General features: G+C 46.1%; 1 protein-coding gene across 1 annotated transcript in view; it reads left to right on the forward strand.

Moving 5' to 3' along the window:
* Nucleotides 1-17659, forward strand: part of birc6 (baculoviral IAP repeat containing 6) — a 312870-nt gene that overhangs the window by 60676 nt on the left and 234535 nt on the right. Inside the window, 3 exon segments of the mRNA XM_038814802.1 lie at nucleotides 2096-2259; nucleotides 2393-2451; nucleotides 14093-15487. Of these exon segments, the coding sequence (XP_038670730.1) occupies nucleotides 2096-2259; nucleotides 2393-2451; nucleotides 14093-15487 (1618 nt within the window).

The raw sequence follows: 17659 nt of genomic DNA on the forward strand, positions 1-17659 counted from the left end.
CCGCTTAATTGGAAAATTAAAAAACAGTTAGGTCTACAAACATCAAGCTGCTATCTGTCCTCAATTAGTTACTTGATGCAACTGGTGTAATTGGGAGCAACAAAATGGCATTTGCAGAATTATGTTGTTTGACCCAATGACAAATAAATAATTTGTAAAGAAAGTCAAATTGTACTGGCCGATTGATGTGAAAGAGGAGTCATCCAGTGCATTTTTGAAAGAATGCCAAAGCAAACCATAAAGTACCAAGAGAAGTGTATGTATTACATTGTTAAAGACTTATTAAAAGGTGCTTTCTTGGCATTTTCAAGTTGATGTTGATCATCTTTGACTGAGGAGGAGTGGCCTACTCTCAGGCCTCTGCCCATATCGCTCTCCAAGACTGAGTTGTTTTGGGGAAATTCTGGCATTGCTTATACCTTTCCATGCTTCCACAACAGGGGAGAACTGTTTCCAGGAGCCCGTGTTGGAAAAATGTGTCGAAAATAGAAGCAGGAGGAGGCCATTTATTTCTTTGAGCTTGCTTCGCTATTCATCATGATCATGGCTGATCATCAAGTTCAATACCCTGATCCTGCCCAAATATTCTTTGATGCCTTTAGCCCCAAGAGCTATATCTAATTCCTACTTGAAATGACACAACATTTTGGCATCAACTACTTTCTGTGGTAGTGAATTCCACGGATTCACCACATTCCTCAGTCCTTCAAGGTTTACCCCTTATACTCAAACTATGATTCTGCACTCCCCAGTATTAGGAACATTCTTTCTGATTCTACCCTGTCTACCCTGGGCAGCAGGGTAGCATGGTGGTTAGCATAAATGAGTCACAGCTCCAGGGTCCCAGGTTCGATTCCCGGCTGGGTCACTGTCTGTGTGGAGTCTGCACGTCCTCCCCCTGTGTGCGTGGGTTTCCTCCGGGTGCTCCGGTTTCCTCCCACAGTCCAAAGATGTGCAGGTTAGGTGGATTGGCCATGATAAATTGCCCGTAGTGTCCTAATAAAAGTAAGGTTAAGGGGGGGGGGGGTTGTTGGGTTACGGGTATAGGGTGGATACGTGGGTTTGAGTAGGGTGATCATGGCTCGGCACAACATTGAGGGCCGAAGGGCCTGTTCTGTGCTGTACTGTTCTATGTTCTATGTTCTAATTCTGTCAGAGGTTTCTGAGATCCCCCCTCACTCTTCTAAACTCCAATGAATATAATCCTAACCAATTTAGTCTCTCAAACGAACAAAGGACAATACAGCACAGGAACAGGCCTTTCAGTCCTCCAAACCTGTACATGTCATGATATCACCTGGCCAAAACCCCAAAGGACAGTATAGCACAGGAACAGGCCCTTTGGCCCTCCAAAACTTCTCCTCATATGACAGTCCGCTATCCCAGGAATCAGCCTGCTAACCCTTCACTGCACACCCTCTATAGCAAGAACGCTCGGATAAGGACGCTGAAACTGCACACAATAGATGTGGCCTCACCAATGCCCTATACAATTAGTCAAACATTCCTATTCCTATACTCAATCCTCTTGCTATAAAGGCCAACATACTATTTGCCTTCTTTACTGCTGATTGTACCTGCATGCTTACTTTCAGCGACTAATGCACTAGGACATCAAGGTCTCGCTGAGTGTCCACCTCTCTCAATTTACGCCCATTCCAATAATAGGTTGTGTTCCTTTTTTTTCTACCACTCTTGTGGTGTTGTGGACTGGGGTCTTCATCTGCAGTGCCTGGGGAGGCAGTGGTACTGTCACTGGACTAGTAATCCAGAGATCCAGGGTAATGCTCTGGGGACCCAGGTTTGAATCCCACCTTGACAGATGGTGAAATTTGAATAAAAATCTACAATCCAAAGTCTAATGATGGCCATGAAACCATTGTCGTTAAACCCATCTGGTTCACTAATGTCCTTTACAGAAGGAAATTTGGTGGCCGACATGTGACTCCAGGCCTACAGCAATGTGGTTGACTCTTAAATGCCCCCTCAATGACATTTAGGGATGGGCAATAAATGCTGCCCAACGTAAAAGAATTAAAAAAAAAAAATCTTGTCATCCAGATTTTTAAACTTTTATTTTCTCCTTTAAATCCAGGTTCATTTGAAATTTGACGTCAATCCATATGATGCAGCAATTTTGAGGCAGATATCTATACCCGAGGTAGAACATGGGCCAAGTAGCGAAACCCGGAGGCCAACACTGTCATGGTTGGAAGACTCTTCCAGTTGTTCTGATATACCAAAATTAGAAGGTGACAGGTAATGAGCTAATTATAGTAAAAGTTAGAATTTTCTCAATTACTTCAGGTTGACATAATCCAGCTGCCGGAAAATGTCATATTTTTGACTCACGTTGCAAATGCTTCATAGAACTGTTTTGTTTTTAATACAGCGATGATCAGCTGGAAGATTCCGATAGCGAAGAGCATTCCAGAACAGACTCAGCAACAGGTATGAGCAAAATGGGAACTCCCCTCTACGCCTTAACTTTCTATAACATTGGTATATGGAAACATAGAAAAAATAGGAGCAGAAGGAGGCCATTCATTATGATCAGGGCTGATCATCCAACTCAATAGCCTAATTCCGTTTTCCCTCATATCCTTTGATCCCCTTCACCCTAAGTACTAAGCTAACTGCTTCTTGAAACCATAAAATGCTTTGGACTCAACTACATCCTGTAGTTACGAATTCCACAGGCTCACCACTCTATGCGTGAAGAAATTTCTCCTCATCTGTGTCCTAAATGGTCTACCCCCTTATCCCCAGACTGTGCCTCCTGGTTCTGGACACACCCACCATCGGGAACATCCTTCCTGCATCCAAGCTGTCCAGCCCTGTTAGAATTTTATAGGATTCTATGAGATTCCCATCCCATCATTTTTCTGAACTCCAGCGAATATAATACTAACCGATTTAATCTCTCCTCGTACGTCAATCCTGCCATCCCAGGAATCAGTCTGGGTAAACCTTCGCTGCACCCCCTCTATAGCTAGTGCATGCAATATGCCAGGTGTGGCCTCACCAAGGCCTCGTATAATTGCAGCAAGACATCCTTGCTTCTTAACGCATATCCTCTCGCAATGAAGGCCAGCTTACCATTTGCCTTCTTTACCACCTGCACGCTTACCTTCAGTGACTGGTGTACCAGGACACCCAGGTCTCGTTGAACATTTCCCCCTCCTAAGTTATGGCCATTCAGATAATAGTCTGCCTTCTTGTTTATGCTTCCAAAGTGGATAACCTCTCATTTATACAAATTATACTGCATCTGCCTTTCGGTTGCCCACTCACTTAACTTGTCCAAACCACACTGAAGGATCTCTGCATTCTCCTCACAGCGCTCCCTCCTAATATATATTGTAAATAGCTGGGGCCCTAGCACTGATCCCTGCGTTACCCCTCTAGTCACTGGTTGCCAATTTGAATAAGACCTGTGAATTCCTACTCTCTGTTTCCAGTCTGCCAACCAGTTTTCTATCTGTCTCAATACACTGCCCCAATGTGCTTTTACCTGCTAATCTTTCATGCTGGACTTTGTCAAAAGCCTTCTGTAAGTCCAAATACACCACATCTCGTGGCCCCCACTTCATCAATTCAACTAGTTAAAACATTTTTTTTTAAAAAGAGTACCCAATTATTCTTTTTTTCTTTTTTTCCAATTAAGGGGAAATTTAGCATGGCGTACCTACCCTGTACATCTTTTGGATGTGTGGATGAAACCCACGCAGACATGAGGTGAATGTGCAAATTCCACACAGACAGTGATCCGGGCTGGGATTGAACCTGGGTCCTCGGTGCTGTAGGCAGCAGTGCTAACCACCGTGCCGCCCTATTTATTCTACTAGTTACATCCTCAAATAATTCCAGTAGATTTGTCAAGAACGATTTCCCCTTCATAAATCCATGCTGACTTTGTCCAACCCTGTCACTATTTTCTATGTGCTCTGCTATAAAATTTGATTTTATCTGGATTACAGCTCTTCGCACCATACACGGTATGGTGGTACCGTGCCATACCGCACCATACACGGTACGGTACCGTGCGTGGGCAGCACGGTAGCATGGTGGTTAGCATAAATGCTTCACAGCTCCAGGGTCCCAGGATCGATTCCCGGCTGGGTCACTGTGCGGAGTCTGCACGTCCTCCCCGTGTGTGCGTGGGTTTCCTCCGGGTGCTCCGGTTTCCTCCCACAGTCCAAAGATGTGCGGGTTAGGTGGATTGGCCATGCTAAATTGCCCGTGGTGTCCTAATAAAGTAAGGTTAAGGGGGGGTTATTGGGTTACGGGTAGAGGGTTGTTACGTGGGTTTGAGCAGGGTGATCATGGCTCGGCACAACATCGAGGGCCGAAGGGCCTGTTCTGTGCTGTACTGTTCTATCTATGTACCCTGTAAGGACTCCATCCCTTTCTCTCAACTCCTTCGCCTCCGTCGCATTTGTTCCGATGATGCCACTTTCCAAAATGGTGCTTTGAAAATTTGTTCCTTATTCCTCAACAGTGATTTCCCACCTACAGTTGTGGACAGGGCCCTCAACAGTGTGCGGTCCATCTCCTGCGCCACTACCCTCGCCCCCTCCACTCCCTCCCAGAACAAGGATAGAGTCCCCCTCGTTCTCACATTTCATCCCACCAGCCTCCATATGCAAAGCATAATCCTCTGCCATTTTCGCCAACTCCAGCGTGATGCCACCACCAAACATATCTTCCCTTCACTCCCTCTGTCAGCATTCCGCAGAGACCGTTCCCTCCGGGGCAATCTAGTCCATTCCTCCACCATACCCAGTACCTATCCCATCACCCATGGCACCTTCCCATGCAATCGCAGAAGGTGTAACACCTGCCCCTTTTCCTCTTCCATGCTTAACATTCCAGGCCCAAAACACTCATTCCAGGTTAAGCAGCGTTTCACTTGCATCTCTTCCAATTTGGGCTACTGCATTCGCTGCTCCCAAATGTGGTCTCCTCTATATCGGAGAGACCAAACGCAGACTGGGTGATCGCTTTGCTGAGCATCTTCGGTCTGTGCGCGTTCAGGACCCTGACCTTCCTGTTGCTTGCCATTTTATCAAAAGACCGTGCTCCCATGCCCACATATCTGTTCGTGGCCTGCTGCAATGTTCCAGTGAAGTGCAACGCAAACTGAAGGAAGAACGTCTCCTCTTCCGGTTAGGCACGCTACAGCCTTCCGGCCTAAACATTGAATTCACCAACTTCAGATGATCAGCTCTACCTCACCTCGACTCATTTGTTTTCATTTCATTTTAATTGTCTTTTACCATTTATTTCTTTCTTTCTTAATATATATTTAATTCCCCCCACCCCACCAATCTTATCCGCCTGTCCTTCACCTTTCTCCTCTTTCCTTCCCCTCCCCCCACATCTACAGTTCATCCTCTGATGTTAGTTTCCCTGCTGTTTGACCTTTCACATCTTTGTCCTCTCTGGGGACTGCCATTCGCACTCTTTCCACTTGATTTCTGTGGCCATTAGCACCTGGTTTCCCTGGGTTTCTGTGGCCATGACTCATCTTTCATTCTCACTCCACAGTATAAATATTTCCCTCTTTCTCTGTCTGCTAGCTTTGACAAAGAGTCATCGGACTCAAAATGTTAGCTCTTTGCTCTCTACAGATGCTGTCAGACCAGCTGAGATTTTCCAGCATTTTCTCTTTTGTTTCAGATTTGAGCATCCGCAGTAATTTGATTTTATAAAATCTTTGATAATGGTTTCTAGAATTTTCCCCACTACTGACGTCAGGCTTACTGGTCTATAATTCCCTGCTTTCTCGCACCTCCCTTTTTAAATAATGGAGTTACATTAGCCACCCTCCAATCTGCAGGAACTGTTCCGCAGCCAATAGAATCCTGGATCGAGCCACCTCCTTCAGTTATCAGGCCCTGGGGATTTATCAGTCTTCAATCCCATCAATTTCCCCAACACCATTCCTCTACTGATATTGATCAACTTCAGTTTCTCCTTCTAAACTCTGCATTCCCCAACATTTCTGGTATCTTAAAAATGAAAATCGCTTATTGTCACAAGTAGGCTTCAAATGAAGTTACTGTGAAAAGCCCCTAGTCGCCACACTCCGGCACCTGTTCGGGGCGGCTGGTATGGGAATTGAACCATGCTGCTGGCCTGCCCGTGTCTGCTTTCAAAGCCAGCGATTTAGCTGTGTGCTTCTTATTGGTGTCTTCATTTGTGAAGACAGAACCAAAGTATGTATTTAGTTGCTCAGCCATTTTATTTTATCTCCTATATACATTCCCCTGTTTCTGACGGTAAGGGACCCTACATTTGCCTTCTCCAATCTTTTTCTCCTCATGTACCTATAGAAACCTCTAGTCAGTTTTTATGTTCCATGCAAGCTTACTTTCGTACTTTATTTTCCCCTTCTTAATTATTCCCTTGGTCCTTCTTTGTTGAATTCTAAATAGCTGCCAATCCTCAGACCTGTTTTTCTTGGCAAATTTATAAGGTTTTTTTTGGATCGAATACTATATCTAATTTTCCTTGTAACTCATGGAATGACCACCTTTCCTGTTTGTTTTTGTGCCAGACAGGAATAAACAATTGTTGCAGTTCCTCCATGCGCTCTATGATTGTTTGCCATTGCCTCTCCACTGTCATCCCTTTGAGTTTCATTCCCCACTCGATTATAGCCAACTTACGCTTCATTTCATCGTAGTTTCCTTTAAGATTCAGGACCCTAGTCTTAGAATCAAGTACTTCACTCTCCATTTTGATGAAAAATTCTATCATATTATGTTCGCGTACAACTAGATTGCCAATGATTCCTTTCCCATTACGCAGTACCCAATCTAGGATGGCCTGTTCTCTACTTGGCTCCTCAACATATGATCCAGAAACCCATCCGACTCCAGAAATTCCTTTTCTATGGTATTATGGCTAACTTGATTTTCCCAATCTATATGCAGATTAAAATCACCCATAATGACAGTTGTTCCTTTATCACGTGCACCTCTAATTTCCTGTTTACAATTCCATTCCCAGCAATATCACTGCAGTTTGGGGGTCCATATATGACAGCCACTACTGTTTTTTATCCCTTGCAGTTTCTCAGCTCTATCCATACAGATTCCGTATTGTCGGAGCTAATATCCTCCCTCACTATTGTGTTCATTTCCTCCTTAACCAGCAATGCAACCTCACCGCCGTTTCCTTTTTGCCTGTCTTTCCTAACCACCGAGTACTCCTGGAGATTAATTTCCCGTCTCTGATCACCCTGTGCCATGTCTCCGTAATCCTGACTATATCATACCCATTCACATCTATTTGTGCGATTAGTTCATCCACTTTTTGGCAAATGCTCCACGTGTTAAGACACACAGCCTTGAAGCTTGTCTTTTTAACACAATATTTTTCACTGTGCCCTGTTTAAATATGGCTTTTGGTTTATCTGCCTATCACTTTTCTTCTTCCCTTTTTTGTCTTTTGTTTTTGTCCTTATTTCCTCCTCTGACTCCTTGCATAGGTTCCCATCCCCTTGCCATATTAGTTTAAACCCTCCCCAACCACTCTAGCAAATACTCCCGCTAGGACATCAGTTCCTGTCCTGCCCAGGAGTAACCCATCCAGCTTGTACTGGTCCGAATGTCCCAGGAATCTGAAACCCTCCCTTTCACACCATCTCTTCAGCCACGTATTTATCCAATGTATCCTGCTATTTCTAGGTTGTATTCCTGAGATCACTACCTTAGAAGAAAGTCCGAATTCTCAACTTTCTTCCTAACTCCCTATATTCTGCTTTTATGACCTCATCCCTTTTTTTTACTTCTAGTGTTGGTCCAGATGTGTACCACGACCGCTGGCTGTTCACCTTCCCCTTCCAGAATGCCCTGTAACCGCTCCCGAAACATCCCTAGCACCAGGGAGGCAACATACCATCCTGGAATCTTGTTTGCGGCCATCCTATCTATTCCCCATACAATTGAATCCCTTATAACTATTGCATTTTCACACTTTTTACTCCCCCTCTGCAGCAGAACCAACCGTGGTGCAACAAGTTTGGCTGCTGCTGCTTTCCCTGGAGAGATCATTTCCCTCAACAGTATCCAAAGTGCTACATCTGTGTTGCAGGGGAATGGCCACAGGAGATTCCTGCAGTGCCTGTCTAGCTCTCTTGTGTTGCCTGGTGGTCACCCATTCCCTTCCTGTCTGTGGAGTCTGAGCCTGCAGTGTGACCACCTCTCTGTACGTGCTATCCACGATGCACCCAGCTTCGCGGATGCTCCACAGTATCCCCAGCTGCCTCTCCAGCTCTGAAAACCAGGCACCGGAACAGCAGCTGGAGCCACTTCTTGCACACATGCTGGTCCCGGGCACTGGACATGTTCCCGGCCTCCCACATGCAGCAAGAGGATCAAACCAAGACCTGAGACCTGCTGCCACAACGTAACCTTTTAAATTAAACCTTTAGAAGATGCTTAAAATCAGATTATATCCAATTCTCTGGGGCCCCTCTGTCCTTGTTCTCGTAACTACCAATTATAGCCCTTGCAGATTATGAACCACAAAACAGATGTTCAAACTATAAAAGTTGTAAAGACTTACTGACCTTGCCAACTACTTACCAATCAGCTCTCTTGTAGTCTCTTCTCCCAGTTCCACCTAACTCCCTGTTTCCACCCAACTCCGCACTCACTCAACAAACCAGCACTCAGTGCTGACTATGCGGGAACAATGTTGATTGTAGGCTGGCTCATTTCAGTATATCAGAGCTAATTGTTTAGAAGTTAACAGTTTCTGCACTAGTTGCTGAGAACATGATGGACCTGAGCTGAGAATTGACTTTCTTAACAGGCAGAAGCAAAGTAAACAAATTATTAGGGATTACAATTAATTAAATAATTTTAATTATCTCTGATGTAGAGTGGAAAGCCAAATAACATCAACTGTCATCACAGCACGTGATCATCTCAATATTAGTAGTTGCCAATAGGACCGATTTAAATGCATTTTGCTCTCCATAGAAAGAATTTACAGCTGAATTTACCTCTGAGCTAAAGTGTCAGACATGACTCACTGGTAACACTCCTGCTCCAAAGTCTAAGACTAGGTTGTGGGTTCGAGCCTCCTGTCATAGACCTGGGTGCACAATTTGGGCTGACAGTATCACACTGAAGGAATGCTCTGTTTGCCCTCAGTGCCACCTTTTGGATGAGACATTTTAACAGGGGGCTCAACTTGCCCCTCAGGTGGAAGCATTATCGGCATATTTATCGCGTTGCTATTTGCGAGAGCTTGTAATGTGAAAATTAGCTGCTGCATGTTCTCTCTTTGTGTTCAAAATTAATGGTCAGGAACATCAACCCTGCCACCTCTTTCCACAGAGAACAACATTGGGGGAAATGAAATTATTTAAAAAATATATATTTTTATTGTCCTCCTTTTTCACATTTTCTTCCAAATTTATACCCACCAACAAACAATGAACAGTAGCAAATACATTGCCAACCCCTTATCAACAACAATCACCCCATCCTCCCACCAAACCCCCAAACAGTAGCCTGCATGTTAACTCCTCTCCCCCCAAATGTTCGGTGTACTCCGATTCTTGAAAGTGCATAATGAATAACGCCCATGAATTGTAGAACCCCTCCATCCTTCCCCTCAGATCAAACTTAATCTTTTCAAGAGTTAAGAATTCCAGTAGTTCCTCCCCCAAAAAAAACTTTCAGACACATCTTCTACCCCTTCAAAGAGCCGGCTCATCCTCTCCCTTGTGAGGTGCGCTCTATATTCCATATTCAGCTGTATCAGGCCCAACCTCGTGCACGAGTGTAGGCGTTCACTCTCAAGAGCACCTCACACCAGAACCCCTCCTCCATACCCTCTCCCAACTCTTCCTCCCTGGGTGTTTGGCCCGGGGGGGGGGGGGGGGGGGGTGTGGGTGTGGCAGGAGGGGGGGGGGGGTGGCAGGAGGAGGAATGAATAATCAGCAATTTGTCATGAAGTTATATTTGGTACATTTGATGGGAGGTAGTGAAGATGGATGTTCTACAGAGCAATAGGATATGTATTGCAAACTGCTTCAATTGGTGTAATTGCATGATTTTCTCAGGGAGGCAAATGTCGTCAGAGAACTTATTAACACTAAATTTGAAGGATGAAGTAATCTCTTCCCGTCTTTGGGAAATGTTACGATCGTGCTGCATTATTAAACTAAACATGAAGGACTTCCGGTGGTGGCCATGTGCGGGTAGGTTGCGTTTTCGGCAGCTCCCGCCGCTAACAGACCAATGGGCCCTTTCTACGAGCTTTGACGGCCCCTTTTCAGCACAAATTGGCAGGCAAACTGCGCAAGAAGGCTCCCCACAGTAGTTTATGGAGGGGAGCAGGACGGCCAAACAAACGAGCAATGAGAAGCAGCAAGAATGGGCGCGAGAACAGAAAATGGCAGCCGGCTTGGATCAGGCAGCGTGGGCCCAGTGGTCACGGGAACAGCAGGAGTTCCTTAGAAGTTGCTGTGCTGACCTGAAAACGGAGATGCTGGCTCCAATGAAGGCCTCAATGGAGAAAATGGTTGAGACCCAGAAAATGCAGAAGGCGATCAAGGAGATTGAGAAAAAGGTCTTGGATAATGAGGCCGTCAGGGTGGAGGCTCACGACGTCATACATAAGAGATGGTAGGAGAGGCTGGAAGACCTTGAAAACAGGTCCAGGAGGCAAAACCTGCGCATTCTGGGCCTACCTGAGGGTGCAGAGGGGTTGGACGTGAGTGCAGTTGTGACCACATTACTGGGGACCCTGATGGGGTCAGGAGCATTCCCTCGGCCTCTGGAACTGGATGGGGCGCACAGAATCCTTGCAAGGAGGCCCAAAATGAATGAAACGCTGAGGGCCATGGTGGTACGGTTCCACCGCTTCTCGGATAAGGAACGAGTCCTGCGATGGGCTAAAAAGGAGCGGAGCAGCAGGTGGGAGAACAGCGTAATCCGCATCTACCAGGACCTGGGAGAACTGGCCAAGAGGCGCGTCGGATTCAACCGGGCTAAGGTAGCCCCCCACAGCAAAGGGGTGAAGTTCGGGCTGTTGCATCCGGTGAGGCTGTGGGTCAAGTATCAAGATCGCCACAATTACTTTGATACACTGGACGAGACATGGAACTTTATCAAGCAGGAAAAGTTGGAGTCAACCTAAAGGACTGCCACACTGGGACGTTACTCTGGTGGGGATGGTAATTGCCGAGTAGCCGGAGGGAACGACTTTATGTTGTTCCCCCATATTTTTGTTTGTTCCCTGTTTCTTCGGCCATGTTTTCGGCTTTTGTAGAGCTCGGCCGCAGAGGGAGGAGAGGGGCCTGAGACTTGGGGCTGCTCTCCTGGCGGCTGGAGCCGTTTCTTGTGTGGGATCGGGTTTGAGCCCGGGTTTTGTTGTTTGTTTTGTGGTGAGGGGGGGGCGGGAAATGTTCTTTGGGGGCCGTTGAAGCAGATAAGCTGGGCTTTCCACAGGGAGGGAGGGACCCGAGAAAACGATGCATCTGAATAATCGGAGACAGAGGCGGGAGCGGCCGGGGTCAGCATAGGTCAGCTGACTCACGGAAGCGCAATGGTGGGAGACACAGGCTCGTGCCTGGCTGGAAAAGGGGGATGGCTAATCGGCGGAGGGGGTTAGCCCCCCCATCCAGGCTGATCACGTGGAATGTGCGGGGCCTAAATGGGCCGGTCAAGAGGGCTTGCGTGTTCTCGCACCTAAAGGGGTTATAGGCAGATTAGCCATGCTCCATGGGACGCACCTAAAACCTGCTGACCAAACAAGATTGAGAAAAGTGTGGGTGGGCCAGGTGTTCCATTCAGGGCTGGATTCAAAGACCAGAGGAGCACAATCCTGGTCAGCAAACGGGTGGCTTTTGAGGCAGGAAATATTGTGGCTGACAAGGGGGGTCAGATACATAATGGTTAGTGGGAAGCTGCAGGGAACTCTGGTGTTGCTAGTGAACATTTACGCCCTGAACTGGGCCGACGTGGAATTTATGAGACGCACGCTGGGTAAAATTCCGGACTTAGACTCGCACAATCTGATTATGGGGATGATTTCAACATAGTCATAGACCCTGTACTGGACCGGTCAAACCCCAGGTCGGGGAAGCGACCAGCGGCGGCTAAAAGAACTGAGGGGATTCTTGGAACAGGTGGGGGGTGCAGACCCGTGGAAATTCGCCTGAGGGCGAAGGAGTTCTCTCTCTTCTCCCATGTCCACAAGGTTTACTCCCGTGTAGATTTCTTTGTGATGAGCAGGGCGATAATCCCTAGGGTGGAGGGGACAGAATATTCGGCCATTGCAGTCTCCGATCATGCTCCACACTGGGTAGATTTGCGTCTTGGGGTGGAGAGAGGTAAGCCCCCACTATGGAGGCTGGATGTGGGGCTGCTGGCAGACGACGAGGTTTGTGGGCGGATAAGGAGGAACATTAAAAACTACCTAGAAATGAATGATACGGGGGTGTAGCGGGGTCCACTGTGTGGGAGGCCCTGAAGGCAGTTATCAGAGGGGAGTTGATCTCTATCAGATCTCACAGAGAAGAAAGAAAGAGCGGAGAGAGGAAGGCTAGTCAGGGAGATACTCAGAGTAGATGGGAGCTAAGCGGAGACCCCCATGACGGGGCTACTGAAAGAATGCCGGAGGCTGCAGGCGGAATTCGACCTGCTGATCACGGGAAGGCGGTAGCACTGCGGAGGAAGGCCAAAGGGGCTGTCTACGAGTACGGGGAGAAAGCGAGTCGAATGCTGGCACACCAACTTCGTAAGAGAGGTGGCCAAGGAAATTGGGGAAATACGGGATAAGGAGGGCAAAATGGTCATAGACCCAGAGGGGGTGAACAGAGTTTTAGGGTGATCTATGGTAAATTGTATGAGTCAGAGCCCCTGCTGGGAGGGGAGGGGATGAAGCAATTCATGGATCAACTGAGGTTTCCAAAGGTGGAAGAAGATCTGGTGGAGGGACTGTGGGCCCCGATAGAGCTGGAGGAGATGGGAAAGCGGGTAGGGAACTTGCAGTCGGCAAGGCCCCGGGGCCGGGTGGCTACCCTGTAGAATTCTACAAGAAATTTGCTGAACTGCTGTGCCCACTCCTACTAAGGACCTTTAATGAGGCCAAAGAGAGGAGGACCCTCCCCCCAACAATGTCACAGGCTTCGATTTCACTCATCCTCGAGCGAGAGAAAGACCCGCCACAGTGTGGATCTTATAGGCCGATATCGCTCCTGAACGTAGATGCCAAACTGCTGGCCAAGCAGAGGAAGCCCCAGTGGAGGAACTTAAGGGCAAATGGGAGGAGGAGCTAGGTAGGGTGCTAGATGCGGGCCTGTAGGCAGATGCCCTAAACAGGGTCAATTTCTCCTCATCATGTGCCAGGCTTAGCTTAATCCAGTTTAAGGTGGTCCACCGGGCGCACATGACGGCAACCAGGATGAGCAAGCTCTTTGGGGTTGAGGATGAATGTGCGAGGTGTGCGGGAAGCCCTGCAGACCATGTTCTGGGCATGCCCGGCTCTTAAGGGATTGTGGCAGGGTTTTGCTAAGGCAATGTCCAAGATCTTAGGCCGCGGGTGGTGCTGAGTCCAGAGATGGCGATCTTTGGTGTGTCAAACGATCCGGGAGTTCAGGAAGCGAAAGAGGCCCATGTATTGGCCTTTGCCTCCCTGGTAGCCCGGAGACGGATCCTTCTAATGTGGAGGGACTCTAAGCCCCCGAGTGTAAAGATCTGGGTTAGTGACATGGCTGAGTTTCTCCGTGTCAAGAAAATAAAGTTTGCCGTAAGAGGGTCCATGGCGGGGTTCACTCGGAGGTGGCAGCCGTTCCTCGACTTTCTAGGAGAGCAGTAATGTCCAGCAGTATCCCGAGGGGGGGGGGGGGTTGTTACATTGTATTGTTCTTTTCTTTGTATATATGGTCAACTTTTATTTCAGTTTATTATATTAATGGTTGCCCACGGTTGTGCAAGAATTATGTTTTTGACAAAAATTTTGAATAAAAAGAATAAAAAAAAAAACAAAACTAAACATGAAGAAATATATTCGCGTTAACTGATGCTTTAGAATATTAACATGAAAATCTTATTTTTATTAGGGCATACTTCTCAGAAGGAATGCAACATGGACGTCAGCATAGATGTGACCACGCTGAGCATTCTCCAACAGCCTGAAAAGCGCCAGTGGGAAATAGTGGCAAATGTGCTTGAGGACACTGTTAAGGACCTGGAGGAATTGGGTGGCAACACTTCTGTCAACAACAAGAGCGAAAAAGCAAAGGAAAAGCATGCTGATCAGCACAACATTCCCTTTCCATGTTTATTAGCAGGAGTTTTATTATCTTACAAATCTGCTGCTGCCTCTCCTATTAGTAGTCAGTCACGGAGGTCTCTGGACTCTTTAAGCAGGACTCAAAGTGAAAGTATGTCTGAGCAAGTGACCGTGGACAATGAATCTTGCAGTTTCTCAGAGCTGAGTTCACCATTAGTAAGAAGGACCTTGCCTTTATTGTTGCTTTATAGCATTAAAGAATCTGACGAAAAGGCAAGTAAAGTTTTTGCACAAATGAACAATCTTGTGAGTAAAAGTTTACATGATGAAGGTTTTACTGTTCCACAGATAATAGAAATGGAATTGGATAGCCAGGAACAACTCTTGTTGCAGGACCCGCCTATGACATACATTCAACAGTTTGCTGATGCTGCAGCCAACCTTGCCTCTGTAGACTCTGAAAAATGGAGCTCACTGGTTCCGAAACCTGGTGCCCTTGTCCATTGCCTGCGGCTGCCAAAGTTTGCTGAAGAGGAAAACCTCCATGTTGATTCTATCACGCCCTGTGCTGACGGAATTCATCTTCTGATAGGACTGCGGACTTGTCCTGTTACACCCCTGAGTGCAATAAGTCAAGTAGAGGCCTTGAATAATTTAAATAAGTTGAACTCTGCACTGTGTAATAGAAGTAAAGGAGATTTAGAATCCAACCTTACCATAGGGATTAATGCCGATATTGGTTTTCTTCAGGAAGAGTCACCCACTGAAACAAAAACTCCACTCATAATCCAACCTGAGCAAAGAACTCTGAGTGGTGGCTATCTTCTGCTTTATAAGATGAATTACAGCTCGAGGATAGTAACGTTAGAAGAACAGCCTGTTAAAGTCCAGCATATCAAGGATCCACAGGATGCAGTTACCTCACTAATACTACTTCCGCCGGATGTACTGGAAAATAGAGATGATGACTGCGAGGAAGTAATAGATGATACGCCTTTGACTTCAAAAAATGGGATTGTGAGAGAAAAGAAATCTAACGCATCTAATCTGGGGCACTTAGTAGTCACGACTCAGGGAGGATTTATAAAAATTTTAGATCTCTCAAACTTTGAAACTCTTGCTAATGTGGAGCCGCCTAGAAAAGAGAGCAGTAATGATCTAGATCCTTTTATCTCAGTAGTGTACTGCTCTGGAACAGACAGACTTTGTGCTTGCACCGATGGTAAGAAAACTTCATTCACAACTATTGTCTTTTAGAAAAGTGTAATTCTTTAAAAGCCAAGGCTTTCTGCGAAATTTTCTTCTCTTGATTTGTAATGTTTCCTTAATGGTGCTCTGTGCATTTTTACCCATCCGGTGGAATTTTACGAATGTTTGCAAGTGCACTCTTTTCCATGATTGGGTCAGACTGTTTTCGAAGCAGCGGAAAATTTGTTGCACAAGCTTGCCAGGACATACTGTCATTGATACAAAGACAAATGGGATTGAAATGAGATTTTACATTTCTTGGAAGCTGACCAGTGCCATACATTTTCTGTAATAACAGAACGGTGGCGCAGTGGTTAGCACTACTGCCTCACGGCACTGAGGACCCGGATTCGATCCCGGCCCCCGGGTCATTGTCCGTGTGGAGTTTGCACATTCTCCCTATATCTGCGTGGGTTTCACCCCCACAATCCAAAGATGTGCAGGATAGGTGGATTGACCATGCTAAATTGCCCCTCAATTGGAAAAATATAAAAAAGTAAGAAAAAAAATAAAGAAATTATTTATTTATTATTTCTCCTTTCCTTGTAGAGACGGATAACTTATTTAAAAAAAAAAAAAAATTGAATTACTAGTGAGTAATTCACACAAGATTTCAAGTTTAGGACAGTGACTGGAACAAAGAAAAATCAGCATCAACTTAGTATTACTTGGTAGACAACTAATACTACAGAAAATAATTTCCCGTATTGCTAACTTAATGCCAGTCTAAAGTCACACTCCGCATCCGATGGGTTCATGTCTCCCTGTTTCGCTGAGTCATAACTTTCCGTTATTCCTCCTGAGAATCTTCTAACCAACTTTCAGTAGTAAGACCCATTCTAATATTTTCTCCTGGCCTCACCAGGGTAAAGATTCCAGTGTTCATCAATTGTCTTGGGTTCCTTCTCCAGTATTCCGGCTGATAGCTAACAAAGAAAACAGCCTTTCCCTCTGTAGACTGCAGCAGCTGCTATCCTCTTGCTCGCTGTCTCTTTCTTAAAAAATATTTCTTTATTCTCCTTGTTTTTCACATTTTCTTACACCCACCAACAATAAACAATAATCAGTAACAAATATGTCAATCCCCATATCAATAACAACGATCCCATCCTCCCACCATACCCCAAACATCAGCCCGCATGTTTACCGGGTGCTCCGGTTTCCTCCCACAGTCCAAAGATGTGCGGGTTAGGTGGATTGGCCATGCTAAATTGCCCGTAGTGTCCTAAAAAAGTAAGGTTAGGGGGGGGGGGGGTTGTTGGGTTACGGGTATAGGGTGGATACGTGGGTTTGAGTAGGGTGATCATTGCTCGGCACAACATCGAGGGCTGAAGGGCCTGTTCTGTGCTGTATTGTTCTATGTTCTATGTTCTAACGTTCACACACATCTTCTAGTCCTTCAAAGAATTGGCTCATCCTCGTGAGGTGTGCTCTGTATACCACCTTGACCTGTATCAGCCCCAACCTCGCACACGAGGTGGAGGCATTCGCTCTCCGGAGCACCTCACACCAGAACCCCTCCTCCATATCCGCTCGCTGCCTCTTTGTGCGGAGCAGAACCCTTTGAATCAGACTGCCTGGAATCAGTAAATCTCATTGTGTTGGAGAGACTTTAGGGGATAAAATCATTGGTAAAACCCAGGGGACTCAAATCCAACAAATCCCTGGGGAAAGGTGGCCTACACCCTAGGTTTACAAAAGGAATAGCTGCAGTGATGGTGGATGTGCTGGCTATGATTTTCTAAAATCCCTTGGATTGGGGAACGGCCCCATCAGTTGGAAGTTGTCGAATCTAACACCGCTTTTCAAGAAAGGAGGGAAAGAGGAAACTTGGAACTGCAGGCCCGTTAGCCTAACTTTAGTCATGGGGAAGATGCTGGAATCTATTAAGGAAGCCTTAACAAGATATTTGGAAGAGTATAGAATAATTTGGAACAAGTCATCATGGTTTTGCTCAAAGGAAATCCTGTTTTACAAATTTATTAGAGTTTTTCCATAGGGTAAATAAAGGTGAATCAGTAAATGTAATATGCTTGAATTACCAAAAAGCATTCGATAAGGTGTCACATTAAAGGTTATGATGTAAGGGTTTGTGGAGATGGGTAATACAGTAGTATAGGGCAGCACGGTGGTGCAGTGGTTAGCA

Source organism: Scyliorhinus canicula, chromosome 1, assembly GCF_902713615.1.
Source record: "Scyliorhinus canicula chromosome 1, sScyCan1.1, whole genome shotgun sequence".
NCBI lineage: Eukaryota > Metazoa > Chordata > Chondrichthyes > Carcharhiniformes > Scyliorhinidae > Scyliorhinus > Scyliorhinus canicula.